At 60.9% G+C, this 15194-nt stretch overlaps 1 protein-coding gene across 1 annotated transcript; it reads left to right on the top strand.

Annotated features, from left to right (window-relative positions):
• The first annotated feature begins 6550 nt into the window (after nt 1–6550).
• Nucleotides 6551–12362, top strand: GZMA (granzyme A). The gene is made up of 5 exons (XM_036409952.2): nt 6551–6683; nt 8052–8199; nt 8953–9094; nt 9286–9558; nt 12077–12362. Exons 1-5 carry the CDS (start codon nt 6614–6616, stop codon nt 12236–12238), a joined length of 795 nt encoding a protein of 264 aa, XP_036265845.1. The 5' UTR covers nt 6551–6613; the 3' UTR covers nt 12239–12362.
• Nucleotides 12363–15194: the final 2832 nt, after the last annotated feature.

Here is a 15194-nt window from a genome sequence, read left to right as displayed (position 1 = left end):
ACACCCACTTTCCCCCACCCCCGGCCCCCTGCCCAGGGCCCTGAGACACCCCCCGTCCCAGGTGCCAGGGGCGCAGATGAAGAGACGCCGCTCCCCACGTGCCCGCAGACACTTCCTGAGGGGACGGCCTGCGAGGCAGCGGTCGGCGATAAAGGAAGCCCCGCCCCTCACCCCCGCCCCCGCCCCCGCCCAGGAGCCCGGCGTGAGCTCGGCTCCCACACCCTCAGATGTGGCTCCCACCGCAGAGCGCCTTCAGTTACATGTGGTCGAGCGCGGAGCCGAGCCGCCCGCCAGCCGGCAACTGCCTTTCAAGTGGCTCGGCCCACGCCCACGGCCACAGCCACGCCCACAGCCACGGCCACGGCCGCAGCCACGCCAGTCTGCGTCGCTCTCTATGAACGCCCGCAGGTCAGTGCCCCTGTCCATTCCTCCAGGTCACACAAACCGAGACTCAGTCAGCTCTCAGACTCAGTCCAGCACCGCGAGAGTCCGAGCACAAGCAGAGTCCACGCTCACATGCTCTGGGGGCTCCTGAGGCCGTTCACTGTGTGGCCCTGGAACCCCCACAGTCCTTCACGGACGATGTGGGACGTGGGTGACTAGCCACGTCTCCAGTCCCCCTCCCTGGAAACGGCCAGAACACAGGCCAAGCCACTCTGTCAGAGGCACAGAAAGCGCGGGAGCCACAGGACGCTGTCTCAGCATCGGGACGCGTAGCGAGCACGCTGAGCCCTCCCCCACCACCATCGCCAGTTAGGTATCAGGCCTGCCCTTCAGGCCTCGGAGGCAGAGGGTACAGGCCTGCCTCGTTCTCTGACCCGGGTGCTGTGGCCGGGAAGGGGCGGGGTGGGAGTCCCTGGCCTGCAGGATGGAGGGGAGGGGGGACCCTAAAAGCTGACCCTCCATCTCCTGCCCCAGTGACGCTGGAGGACATTCCGGCTTCCCCTGGGGCTGCTCCTGGCCTGGACTGTGGCCTGCCTCAGGGAGGCCCCCTCCACCTCCAGCTCAGCCTGAGCTGGCGTTCTCTCTATCTATCTATCTATTGATATCTATCTATCTATCTATCTATCTATCTCTCGCTATATCTCTCTCACTCTCTCTCTCTCTCTCACTCACTCTCTTACACTCTATCTCTATCTCTTTATCTCTCTCTCTCTCTCTCTCTCTCTCCCTCTCTCCCTCTCTCTCCCTCTCTCTCCTCTCTCTCTCCCGCCTCTCTCCCATCCTTCTCCTCGTCTCCCTCTCTCTCCCTTTCTCTCTCCTGTCTCTCCGCTCCCATGTTCTCTTCTTCACTCTCTCTCTCCCTTTCTCTATCCGCTTATCTCCCTCTCCCCCTATTCTCTCATCGCCGATCCTCTCCCTCTCTCCCTTTCTCTTCATTTCTCGCTCTCTCTCTCGCTCTCCTACTCCATCCTCTCTCTCTCCGCTCCTCCTCCTCCCCCTCTCTCTCCTTCTCTCCCATCTCGCTCCAACTCTTCTCGCTCTCTCCCCGCTCTCTCTACACAACCCTCACTCCCTCATCTCTCCTCCTCTCCTCTTCCGTCCCATCCCACTCCTCTCTCCATCGCCTCCTCCTCCCGCCTCCCTCTTCTCTTCCTCTCCTCCTCCTTCTCACCCCTCTCCTCCTCCTCTCTCTCCTTCCCTCTTCTCCTACTCTCTCCCCTTTCCTCCTCTCTTCTCTCTCCCTCTCCTCCTTCTCTCTTCCGCTCCACTCCCTCCTCTACTCTCTCTCTCTTGATCCTACACCCTTCCCTCTCCACTTCTCTCTCTTCGCTCTCCCTTTCTCCCTCCCCCTCTCTCTTCCCCTCTCTCTCATCCCTCTCCCTTCTCTCTCTCCTCTCTCTCTCTCCCTCTCTCTCTCCTCTCCTTCTTTCCTCCCTCCGCTTGGCCTCCTCCATCTCTCTACCGCTCTCATTCTCCCTTTCCTGTCTCTTCGCTCGCTCTACCTCCTCTCTCTCATCCCCTCCCTCCTCTGCTCTCCTCTCTCCTCCCTTTCTTCCTCTCTCCCTCGTTCCTCCTCTTGTCTAGCTCCCGTATTCCTCACTCTCTCTCCCTCTCTCTCCTCTCTCTCCTTTCTCTCTCCTCTCTCTCCTCTCTCTCTCTCTCTCTCTCTCTCTCTCTCTCTCTCTCCCTCTTTCTCTCTCTCTCTCTCTCTCTCCCCCCCCCCTCTCTCTCTTACTCTCTTTCACGCTGAGGCCTCATGCAGGCCTCGCCTGTGCCAGGAGCTGCCAGGGGCACTGTCCTCTCTGCTGCCACCCTCAGCCCTCAGCCCCTCGCTGTTCCGAGTCACCTGGGCCTTTGGCATCTCTCCCCCCCATCGCTCCCCCAGGCACTGTCTCCCCTCCCTCCCTCTGTGACTCCCTCCCTCCCTCAGGGGTCAGCGTGCAGGCGAGAGGCCTCCTCCCCGCTCAGCCTTCGGGGTAAAAGCTGGGAGGACAGACTCCGCAATGAGCACCGCCCTCCGCCGGCAGACGGGGAGCACAGGGGAAAGCTGGCCACCAGACGGCCATTCCCTGAAAAGACAGGCAGGCAGGGGACCGTGTGCAAACGCCACGTCTGACCAGGGGCTCGGCCCCGTGCCCGAGGAGCACCCTCACTCGGCAGCAAAGAGACAAACAGCCGACAGGCGGGCCGCCTGCAGACAGCCGTGTCTCCAGAGGGAATGAACGTGGACACATGCCTGACAGGAGCACAGGCCCAGCCTGAAGCTCCGCTCGGTGCTGCGGCCCTTTGAGCGTCCAGCTGTCAGTCTCCGCTTCACTGGGCGGCCCGGGAAAAGGGGAAGAAAGGAACGCAGTTCAGAGCCACCTGGGAGACACTTCCCACCGCCAGCCTCCCGGGCATTTGAAGTAATCACCAGTAACCAGTGTGGGCAGAGAGGCCGAGCTCAGGGGAGTGCGACGTGCAGCCAGTCTGGAAAACTGCATCACACACAGACTTCCAGGGTTAAGTGCCCAAAAAGAAAAACATTCCCACCCAAAAAACACTTTATTTTTAATTATATATTTTTTAATTGATTTCATAGAGGAAGGGAGAGAGAGAGGAAGATAGAAACATCAATGGTGAGAGAGACTCACTGATCGGCTACTTCCTGCGCACCCCCTACGGGGGATCGAGTCCGAAACCCAGGCATGTGCTCTTGACCAGAATTGAACCTGGGACCCTTCACCCCATAGGCCGACACTCTATCCACTCAGCCACACCAGCCAGGGCCAAAAAGCATGTACATCAATGTCACAGCTGCATTGTCTCTAACAGGTAAGAAGCAGGAGCAGCCCAGTCCACCCCCTGAGGAATGGCTGAGTGAAGGTGGTAGCACATTCAGAGGATGAAGCATTTCCCACTAAAGAGGACTAAAGTGCCCGCGGGCGTGACTCAGTGGTTCCATATCCAACTAGGAACCAGGAGGGCATGGTCAAGGGCACATGCCAGGTTTGTGGGCTCCATGCCCAGCGTGGGGCGTGTAGGAGGCAGCCAATCGATGATTCTTTCTCATCAATAATGTCTCTCTCTCTCTCTCTCTCTCTCTCTCTCTCTCTCTCTCTCTTTCTCTCTCTCTCTCTCTCTCTCTCTCTCTCTTTCTCTCTCTCTCTCTCTCTCTGTGAAATCAATAAAAATATCTTAACTTAGAAGATTAAAAAAATAATAATAAAATAAGGACTAGAAAACAGTATTGCCCAGGATTATAACATTTTTGTTTTTTAGTTTCTTGTGTGTGTGGTGTGTGTTTTAAAGCATATTGTGTATTTCCTTTTGTGCACTAAATGAATGTTTGCAATGAGAAATGTAATTCATAAAAGGACAAGTATGTATTTTTTCATAATGCATCTTTCCTCGGCCAACTTCTCTAGGCCTCTCTAAAACCTTCACTAACATTTAAAAAAAAATTCAGTTTACTATTTTCATCTGTACCTTTGTTAAATTTAGATTAAAAGTACAACTCCGTTTTACAACAGGAAAAAAAAAAAAAAAACTTTAAAAAAAAGAGTAAAGTACTGATCTGAGCTACAGGCACCTCACACGCCAGAGCTGAATGGGGGAGCGGTGAGGGAGACCACAGGCTGTACAGCTCCACGTGAGGACACGCTCAGACAGACGGCGCGATGGAGACAGTGTGGGGGCGGCTGGCCGGGGCAGGGGCTGGGCAGGGCGGTCACGGAGGGACAGGCTGCTCCGGGAAATGGCGAGAATGTTCTAGAGTTAACCATGGAGGGGGTTGCCCCGCTCGGGAAGGATGTGGGCTCCACATTCTCTCTCGTACAGCTGCCCTCCGTCAGCAGGAACGGGGAAGAGATCCGTCCGCAGGAGAGAACAGACCCCCAGTTCCCTCCGGAGACCCTCGGTGACCGTGGCCCCTGAGCGTGCCATTTCCTCTCAGGCCGCACCGCCATCGCCCACCAGCCCCGGAGCCAAGTCCTGGGGTGACTGGCAGGGTGACTGGCACTCCGGGAAAAGGAAACCCGGGGCTCGGGGCGCCCCCCTGGTGTGATTTCTGAGAAAGCCACCCCGAGGGTGAGGTCATGGGTGTTACCTCCGGGATGGCCGCACGCCCACGCCCTGCGGGACGCGGGACCACGGGGGTCACCGTGAACGTCACTGCTCGCCGAGGGGAGGGCGGAGCCGTTGCTCATGGATAAGGTGACCAGGTCGTCCTGCTTTTGGTGGGACAGTCCTGCTTTTTAACATTTTTTCCTGAGTCCCGCGGCGTTTAAAAAAAGTCCCAATTTTAAAACGCCGTGGGATGCGGGAAAAATTGTTAAAAAGCAGGACGATCTGTTCACCTTATCATAGGAGGCTCCTTTGGGTCCAATGCTGAGCCGCCCGGCGGAGCCCAGGACTGGAACCAAACAGCCGTGTCTCACCCCGTTCTCCTTCCGCCGAGTCCAGAAGGAAGGGGGCGGAGGAAAGGAAGAGAGGGACCGAGAAAGGGGAAGGGAGGGTGGGAAGGAGAGAGGGAGGGGAGAAGGAGAGCAAGGGAAGGAGGGAGGGACGGAGGGGAGACAGGTGCGGCCGTGGCTCTGGCCTAGGCAGTCGGACAGACATGAGCAGAGCGGGGGCCATGGGCCAGGTATTAATACAAGGTCACCAGGCACACAGCCCGCTCCCGGCCAGGGACAGAGCTGGGAAGCAGGGACCTCGCCCAGTGGCCTCCTCCTGGACGGCCTGGCCCTGCAGTCAGACCCCCGTCCGCTCCTCCCCGGAGCAGCACCCAGACCTCCGTAGTTTCGGCTCCAGGCCCAGAAAAGCAACAACACCAGCCCAATGACGCCGAGGCTGCCCCGGAACCAGCCAGACCGGCCCCTGCCCTCCGCTCAGCGCCGACCGCTCCGGAGACCAGGCCCCTGGGAGCTGATGGACCCTCTGCCGAGGTCCTCCCCAAAGGCCCCCGAACTCTCAGCCTTCAAAACCCTCTGGTCAGAGAGCCTGCCCACGCTCCCTGCAGGGAGACCTCAATGCCATGCCCACCCCCTCTTCCCCCACCCCCCGCCCCAGGCAGGCGCCTCCTAACCGCTGAGCAGCCCCAGGGGACCGGCCACCATGGGGGCAACGGGCATGGGCAGCGTGTCCTGGCTGACCCCTGACCTGCCCCCCAGGCCCCTGCTCTCGGACCTCCCACGAGCCAGCAGCGGCCGGGCTCCTGTGGCTGTCCTAGGCCCCCTGCCTCCTGTCCGGGCTCTGACGGACAGCACCCCTGGGGGCCTGCTTCTCGGAAGCACCCGCCCTCGGACGTGCTCGCTGTGGCCAGCGCCTCCCGCTCCCTTCCCGCCTGTCCCTGGCAGCAATCTTCCCCTCGAGGGGACGCGCACTGAGGGCTCCTCATCTTGCTGGTCACAAACCTAAAGCTGTGACGCCCTGCCGAAACCGGTGTGGCTCAGTGGATAGAGCGTCGGCCTGCGGACCGAAAGATCCCAGGTTCGATTCCGGCCTTGGTTGCGGGCACATCCCCAGTGGGGGGGAGGGGGGGTCTGTGTGCAGGAGGCAGCTGGTTGATGTTTCTCTCTCATCGATGTTTCTAACTCTCTATCCCTCTCTCTTCCCATCTGTGAAAAATCAATAAAATGTATTTTTTAAAATAATAAAAAAATAAAAAAAATAAAGCTGTGACCTCCGTCTGGCGGAGGAGCGCCCGTCTCCATACCTGCCTCGGAGCCCGGGGGGGAGCACCCCGGTCCCGGGCGGAGGGGAGGGGGTCCAGGCGGGAGCTTCCAGACAAAGAGCCGGGCCCTGTGGCTCCTCGGACCGTCTGCTCTGACAGGGTGAGGACGGCTGTCCCAGCGCTAACGGGCCGAGCCCCCCTCCCACGCCACCCGTGGGCGTGGAGGACAGCGTGGCTGATGCGGGAAGCGGGACCCTTCCCGGCAGCGGGACACGCAGGCCTTCCCAGGGGGGTGCTCCTGCCTGAGGACCCCGAGGTCACTCCTCCCCCCGCCCACCGAGGAATTGCCCCCCCACACACAGCGGGCCTAAGCCGCAGAGCCGTTCTCACGTCTGTTCTTTCACTTCCTACAGCTCAGCTTTGGAACAGAGAGGGGGAGGGGGGGAAGCCACATCCTCTGAGCCCAGAATAAAGAGCCCGTCGGTCAGCGCGGAGCACAGACCCCGCCTGGACACCATGAGGGACTCCCAGGCAGCGCTGGCCTCCGCTCTCTCCGCGACCGCCTTCCTGCTGCTCCTCCCCGCAGGTGAGACGTCCTCCTCACGCCTGTCCTCAGCGTGATCCTTCGATTCTTCTTCGCCAAAGGGCCTGGCGCCCCCAGGCTCGCTGCTGCCCGTTGGCAAACTGCCTGCGAGGCCGGGCCGGGGCCTCTGCCTCTCTCGCTACAGAAAGTGCAGGCATTCTAAGGAGCTGCAGGAGCAGGCCCGCCCCTGTAGGGGATCCGGTGTGTTCAGTGGGGAGAGCATTGGCCCAAGCGCCGAAGGGTCACAGGTTCGATTCCTGTCGAGGGCAGGTACCTGGCTGGGTTGCTGGTTTGATCCCCAGCCTGAGGGTGCCTGCCAGGGGCAACCAGTTGATCTCTCTCTCTCTCTCTCTCTCTCTCTCTCTCTCTCTCCCCCCCCACTTCCTTCCCTTCCTCCTCCCCCGCCCCCTCCACTCTCTCTAACAATCAATGGGAAAACAGCCCCGGGTGAGGATTAGCGAAAGTTAAAAAAAAAAATTCATCCTCTCTGGGGCGAGCGTGTCCTTGGACACTGGACCCGGGAGCTGCCGTGTGGGTCCCGCGCGTCCGTGGCTGTGCCTCACACGCCTGTTCTGTGCGTCCGTGAGGCCCCGGGAACCACGCTCTCTCTGGGGGTCAGACAGCCCTGGGGGGCGGCGAGGTTTTCTCTAAACCTCCTGGGAGCGAGGCCCGGCCGGCCGGCCTCCTGGGCGAGGGAGGGGCACGTGGGCCCCCAGGCCCCGCGGGAGGGGAGGGGCGGCGGCCGAGGACACCGCAGCCTTCTCCCGAAGTCCCCAGGGAGCGTCCTGGTGCCTCCTGCACCTGACACGGAGACGGAATTCTGCGGGCGCCGGCTGCAGGCAGGTCCTCCGGGACAAAGGGGGTTGGCATGGCAGTGTCCGCCCGGCCCGGAGGAGGCTGTCCGGGCGCGGCAGGCTCTTACACGGAACCAGAGCAGGTGGGCTCTGTCCTGGCTGTTCTTCCGAGGAAACCGCCCCAGCCCAGCCCCCAGGCCCCAGGCCCCCAGGTACCCCAGCCCCTCTGCTCCACTGGGTGTCCTGCCATCAGAGAGCAATGTGGGCCCAGCGAGGCCCAGCGAGGCCCAGGCCCAGCGAGGTCAGGCCCAGCGAGGCCCAGGGGTCACATTTCCGCCCGTGACCCTGGGAGTGACAGGGTGTGGCTTCTTGGGGGGAGGACTGGGACCCCTGGGAGGGCCTGGCACCCACACACCCACCCCCCGGGACCCCGGCGATGGCTCCGCCCTGCCCTCCTCGCCACGCAGACGCACCTCTGGCCTGGGAGTGAGGTTTGAGGCGAGGTTTGGGGGCGAGGTTTGGGAGCGAGGTTTGGGGAGAGCTCAGGCACTGGGTGACATGCTCTTCCCTCTGACAGGCCTCTGCGGGCGAATCATCGGCGGATGGGAAGTGCCGGCTCACTCGAGGCCCTACATGGCGCTGGTCCACGGCGGCCCCAACGGCAGCCTGTGTGCAGGGGCGCTGGTCGCTGACAGCTGGGTGCTGACGGCCGCCCACTGCACCCTGTGAGTGCTGTTCCAGGCGAGGGTGGGGTCTTCTCATGGGGACTGTTATTTAAAGAGTGAACGCCCCCAAACCACAGGGACTCAGTGGCTCCAGAGCTGGAACCCAGGAGCTGAGGTCAGACGGGGCCCCAGAGAGTGAGCCCTCGAGGCAGCAGCCGGGCTCCTCCTGCTCGCCCCAGCCCCCCATCCAGCCCCACCCACACCTCTCTTTCTTTCATTGAGAAAATGAAAGAAGGAGACAGACACAGAGATGGAAAGAAAAAGCTGGGGCCGGGTGGGACACGGTCCTCTGATGGAGAGACAGGGACTCAGAGCCAATACAGCACATTTATTTTAGACAGCAAAACCCAGGAAGTTTTACTAAAGCCCGACAAAGGAGATTATGTGCATTCTTGGTGGGCCCGGGTTGTATTCCTTCCTGGTGCTTGGCTGGATTTAGATAATGGAACCCACCCCCTGGCACTGAGCTGAAGGTCAGGCTGACAACACTCCTGCCTCTGGCAAGGTGTGTTTCCAGGACGTGGCTCTGCCGACGCCACTGGATTCAGCTGACCGTAACTAAAGAAATGCCCCTGTGCCTGCCCAGGCACGCTCTACAGATGATGATGACTTCATAAGCATTCACTTGTTGTCTTTCAAGTTCTGAGCTGCAGACAAGCGTTTGCACGGCGAGCGCCTTTGGAAATGGGCCATGAAAGTGACCAGCACACGACTCAGAGGCGTAAACCGTTCACTGGGCTGCGTCTTTTTCAGGAGCAGATCGGCCCGGGTCATCCTGGGGGCCCACTCCAGGTCCAAGAAGGAGCCGGAGAAACAGATCCTGGGCGTGAGGAAGCAGATCCCCTACCCGTACTACAACGAGCCCAGGCACGAGGGTGACCTCAAGCTTCTAAAGGCACGTACCTCTGATTGTACCTGTGACTGTTCAACGTCGTAGAGCTTCCTGCGTCTGGCCGCAGCACGGCGAGCGTTCTCGGGGCCCTGTAGCTACAGACTGTAGCCACGGGAGGGGGCTCCCAGGGTTAGAAGCATGCCGATATTTTAATGACCCCATTCCCTTACCTCTTTATGCTTTTCTCCCCACAGCTGAGCGGGGAAGCAACAATTAACAAAAACGTGGCTATTCTGAGACTCCCTAAAAGGGGGGAAGACGTAAAGCCAGGAACCAAGTGCCACGTGGCCGGCTGGGGGCTGATGCACAATGACAAGCTATCCCAGCCCGATAGGCTGAGAGAAGTCAATGTCACCGTCCTGGACAGGAAGACCTGCAACAGCCCCAAGTACTATGGCCACGACCCAGTGATCACACAGGATATGATCTGTGCAGGAGAGCCCCGGGGCGGGAAAGACACATGCAAGGTAAGTGAAAGGCGACCCCGCACTTGGGCTGTTGGGTTAAGGTTTGCAGAAATAGAAAAGGCAACACCACGCTCAGCCCTCTCACCACGCTTAGGCCCCTCACTATGTTCAGTCCTCTCATGGCTGTGGCTGCCACTAAGGTGGTTGTTCAGCAAAAAGGGCGGGTGGGCTGCTAATGCCTGGGCGGACTGTGACATCTTCTGGATTTTATGTCAAAACCACCAGGGAAGCAATGGCTTTCCCTCCTGTTAACACGTGAGCCCTGGCGGTTTGCTCAGGGGACAGAGCATCGGCCCAAAGCATGAAATTCATGCAAGAGTAGGCCTTCCTTCCCTCCAGCCACGGGCAGGCACCTGGCACCTGGGCTTCCCTCGCAGCCCCGGCTTTGGCCAAAAGGTCATCAGGAAGGACAACCTTAGCACATTACTCTTTTATTATAGGCCAGAGGCCCAGAATGGGCCTTCCTTCCCCTGGCTTCTGGCACCACATTCGCTTCCGGCTGGAGCAGCCTTTCCCCTCTGGCCCAGAGCCTCCTTTCTGCCTTCCCATGCGGCCCAGAGGCCAGAGCGGCTGGGGTGGTGCAGAATGCAAGCGCCTCGCCCCCAGCAGCTCAGCACCTGTGCATGCAAATTAACCTGCCATCTTTGTTGTGTTGATTTGCATACTCACTCCTGATTGGCTGGTGGGTGTTGCAAAGGTACAGTCAATTAGCATGTTGCTCTTTTACTAATGTAGGTTTTTAAATACGTAACACTCAGAAGAGCCCTCCTGTGCCCTGCTTCCCACATCTCAGCACACCCCCAAAATGCGTCTTCAGGTTAGCCTGGTGGGTCTAACAGGCCCATCATTGCCAAGCCAAACTGAGAGTCTCGGTGACCCCCCCACAGCCTCCGGGATCCGAGCTCTGTCCCCAGGAAGCAACTTCTGAGCGTGGCCCGTACAGAAGGGGCTCGGCTCCCTGTCAGAGTCAGAGAAGGGACAGGTCATGGCCCCGAGGGAGGAGGGAGGCAGGAGAGGCACCCCAGTATTTGAGCTCTGAGTGCTGGCTCCTCGCTTCCCGCCTCTTCCAAAGACCTCCTCAGGAGGAGGACGGGGTGTGGGATTGGGGAATCAGAAACCGAGACCAGAGTCTGTCCCCCTTCCGGCTGCTTATCCAAACATCAGCAGAAGCTGACGGCCTTACCTTCGGGACCAAGTGGGGCCAGTCCCAGGGGAGGGTGGCACCTACCTTCAGAGCCTTCCACCACCACCTCCACCCTGCCCTCCTTGCCCCGCCCTCACCACTGTCAGACCCGCAGGCAGCCTCTCAGGCACCTGTCAGCTGCCACTCAAGCTCAGCCGTCCTGGTCTGCGCTCAATGCTGTTGGTGAATTCCACCGACAGGCCTCCTTCTGGAACAGGCAGGCACTGTGTTAGGCGGGCGCCATCCTTCTGCGGGAAGGACCCCGCTTCTCACACGGCTGCTTCCGCCACGCCCTCCTGGGCCAGCTATGTAGGAGAGGAGGCCCCAGACTGTACTTGGGCCTCAGAGCCTTGCGTCCCAGGCCTGGCCCCTGCACCACCTGCCCACATGCTGGGCCTCCTGGTAACATGGGGCTGCCCCGAGGCTCCCCAGGAGGACACACGGCACACACAGGAGGGCCCCAGGAGCTCCTACGGTGCAGGAGTGAGCTGGACGTGCCATCCCGAGGCCGGAACCATGGGCGTATTCTCCATGGGCGTGTTCTCCATGGCGTATTCTCCATGGGCGTGTTCTCCATGGGCGTATTCTCCATGGGCGTGTTCTCCATGGCATGTTCTCTATGGGCGTATTCTCCATGGGCGTGTTCTCCATGGCGTGTTCTCCATGGGCGTGTTCTCCATGGCGTGTTCTCCATGGGTGTATTCTCCATGGGCGTGTTCTCCATGGCGTGTTCTCTATGGGCATGTTCTCCATGGGCGTGTTCTCCATGGTGTGTTCTCCATGGACCTGTTCTCCATGGTGTGTTCTCCATGACGTGTTCTCCATGGTGTGTTCTCCATGGACATGCTCTCCATGGACGTGTTCTCCATGGGCGGGTTCTCCATGATGTGTTCTCCATGGTGTGTTCTCCATGACGTGTTCTCCATGGTGTGTTCTCCATGGACCTGTTCTCCATGGTGTGTTCTCCATGACGTGTTCTCCATGGTGTGTTCTCCATGGACATGCTCTCCATGGACGTGTTCTCCATGGGCGGGTTCTCCATGATGTGTTCTCCATGGTGTGTTCTCCATGACGTGTTCTCCATGGTGTGTTCTCCATGGACATGCTCTCCATGGACATGTTCTCCATGGGCGGGTTCTCCATGATGTGTTCTCCATGATGTGTTCTCCATGGGCGTGTTCTCCATGGCGTGTTCTCCATGATGTGTTCTCCATGGGCGTGTTCTCCATGGTGTGTTCTTCATGGGCGTGTTCTCCATGGGCATGTTCTCCATGGTGTGTTCTCGATGGCATGTTCTCGATGGGTGCTCACAGCCCTCCCCCTCTTGTCTTGCAGGGTGATTCCGGGAGCCCCCTGATCTGCGAGGGCACCTTCAGGGCTGTCACCTCCTTCGGGAAGCAGGACCGGTGCGGGGACCCCTGGGGGCCCGGCGTCTACACCCTGCTCTCCCAGAAGCACCTCTACTGGATCAGGAAGACCATGCGGAGGGCGGCCTAGTCACGAGCCTGCATCCCACCTGCTGCCGCACCTCAGCCGCCACAGATAAAGGCAGCTTCCCCCGAAACCGGTGTGGCTCGTTGGATAGAGCGTCAGCCTGCGGACTGAAGAGTCCTGGGTTCGATTCTGGTCAAGGGCATGTACCTTGGTTGCGGGCACATCTCCAGTGGGGAGTGTGCAGGAGGAGGCTGATCGATGTTTCTCTCTTTCCCTCTCTCTTCCTCTCTGTAAGAAATCAATAAAATAAGTTTTTTTTTAAACAGCTTGCACGACTGTCTGGGTTCCCACTGTCACTCCGTGGGCAGATCCACGCCGGGGAAGGGAGGCAGGGTCGCAGCGTGGCCTGGGGAGGGCCGGGCGGGCAGGGACCACGTCACGCCTGTGGCAGGTGATAAGACAGATTCAGGGCTGAAATGCCGGGCGGCCTCCACAGGAAACTAGCAGCAGCCGTGCGGGTCCATGCGGCCGGCACAGCGACCACAGAGCACGCCGTAGCTGCCGGCAGCGGCGGGAACTCCTCTCACCAACGAGATGCTGAGTGCAAGAAGCCGGACGCAAACGGGAGTATTTCCTGAGTGACTCCACTCTGAAGGTGGGCATAAGGCAAACTAACCCGAGGAGGCAGGGGTTAGAATCGCAGACCGGTGCTGAGTGGGAGGAGGAGACGGAGGGGCCAGGAGAGGAAGGAGGACAAGGAGGAGGGGGAGGAAGAGGAGGAGGAGGAGAGGGAGGAGGAAGAGGAGGAGGAGTAGCAGAGAGAGGAGATGGAGGGGCCAGGAGAGGAAGGAGGAGAAGGAGGAGGAGGAGTAGCAGAGAGAGGAGATGGAGGGCCCAGGAGAGGAAGGAGGACAAGGAAGAAGGGGAGAAGGAGGAGGAGGGGGAGGAAGAAGAGAAGGAGGGGAGGATGGGGAGGAGGAGGAGAGAGAGGAGACGAAGGGTCAGAGAAGGGTGTGGGGCAGCCGCAGGGGAAGCAAGCCCCCCCCCCTGAGTGAGAAGCTCAGGGCCCCCCTCAGGAAGGCCCCTCGTCCAGCTGGACCTCAGCACCCCCTGCAGGAGACTGGCACACAGCACCGTCGCTCAGACGAGGGCACGGACACTCAGGGCCAGGGTAGCAGCAGCACCCCCCACAGGCCGGGCCATCCTCTGTGGCAGCGCCCGTGGGTGTCCGGGCTCAGCCTGCAGGTGACCAGGCTCAGCCTGGGGGTGTCCGGGCTCAGCCTGCGGGTGTCCGGGCTCAGCCTGTGGGTGTCCGGGCTCAGCCTGCGGGTGACTGGGCTCAGTGGGGTGGCGGGTGGGGAGGAGGCAGTGGTGGCCGCTGTCCTGCTGGTGCTGAGGCTGGGAAGCCGCCCGCCAGGTGTGGCCCCGGGTCCCCCAGCCCAGGGCCGGGGGAACCGCCCTCAGAGCCAGCCTCCTCCGGGGCTGAGCCGCGGGGCCGGCAGTGTGGCCGGCGCTAAGGGGGCGCCTGCCCCCTCACATGTGGGAGCCCCTTTCACGCCCCTCGTGGTTCAGGGTTGGGGTTCAGGGTTCGGGTCCTGGAGAAGGCCACAATGAACGAGACTAGGAAAGTGTTAATTTGGGAACATTGGGGCCAGGCTGGAGCCCAAGAGGGGACTACGCCCCGCTCGGGCCTTGCTGTTCCTTTCTGTTGAGACTGTGGATGTACAGGCAGGAAACTCCAATAACAGGAATTTACCGGAGGCAAACAGGTGGAGGCCCTTCCGCTAACCCTGTCTCAGCTAAGCGGCGAGTGGTGAGAGCAGCCTCCCGGCTTCCGGTCCACATCTCTCTGTTAGTGAGACGGCGGCCGGCTCCCGGCACTCACACCGTGTCCTGAGGCTGCCGCCCCGCGCCCGCCGCGGCCTCAGCAGCAGGCATGTCCTCCCTCCAGAAGTCCGTCCAGCAGGGCCTTCCTCGGGGGTCCAGGCCCTGCCCCTGCCCCTTGGGCTCCTGCAGCTCAGGCCGCCCTTGACCTGTGGCCTCAGGCTCCGGGTCGGCCCCGGGAGCCACACTCCTCTTCCACGTGACACATGTATGACCGACTCGACTAGTCCACGTGTACAGTAAGTGCCTCCGAGCAGGCCGCCCTCGTGCAGGTGTTCCCGAGAACGTAAGACAAATGTGTGTTTCTCCCGCCCCAGCAGCAGCCCAGGACCTCCTGAGCGTGCACCGGGCACAGGAGCTGCGGGCCGCATGGACCCCGGGCGGGGAGGGGAACACCGTGCGGCCAGGAGCCACGGCCCATCTGGTTCTTCCAACACCAAACGGCACCTGAAGGCCAGAGCACGGGACACATTGTTGTTCCAACGTTCCGTCCCGGCTGCACCGTCATCCGCTCACGGATGACCCGGCGGCCGGGGAACACGGATCCCGCACGGCAGGGAGGACCTGGGTGCCGGGGAACACGGACCCTGCACGGCGGGGATGACATGGCTAGCGGCCGGGGAACACGGATCCCGCATGGCGGGGAAGGCCTGGGAGCCAGGGAACACGGACCCCGCACGGCTCACGGACGGCCTGGCGGCCGGGAACACAGATCCACACGGCGGGGACGGCCTGGCGGCCGGGAACACGGACCCCACACAGCGGGGGCAGCCTGGCGGCCGGGAACACGGATCCCGCACGGCGGGGGCAGCCTGGCGGCCGGGAACACGGATCCCACAGGGCGGGGACCAGGCTTCGTCCCTGAGCCCACGTCGGCCCTCGGGGTCCCGGAGGCCCGCTGACCCCTCAGGTGATGGGAACAATGAAGGGGAGAGACTGGCCGTCACGCTGAGACACAAGCTCAGGTGCAGAGGGAGAACAGAGCCCGTGTGAGCTTACACCAGCGGTCGGCCAACTCATTCATCCACAGAGCCAATACCAACAGGACCACAACTGACATTCCTTTGGAGAGCCACATTTTCTAAACTTAAACTTCCTCTAACACCACTTCTTCAACACAGACTCGCCCAGGCCG

The sequence above is a fragment of the Pipistrellus kuhlii genome, unplaced genomic scaffold, assembly GCF_014108245.1.
Source record: "Pipistrellus kuhlii isolate mPipKuh1 unplaced genomic scaffold, mPipKuh1.p scaffold_m20_p_4, whole genome shotgun sequence".
Taxonomy (NCBI): domain Eukaryota; kingdom Metazoa; phylum Chordata; class Mammalia; order Chiroptera; family Vespertilionidae; genus Pipistrellus; species Pipistrellus kuhlii.
Note: the sequence above shows the minus strand (reverse complement) of the source record. Positions and strands in the feature narration are given on the sequence as shown.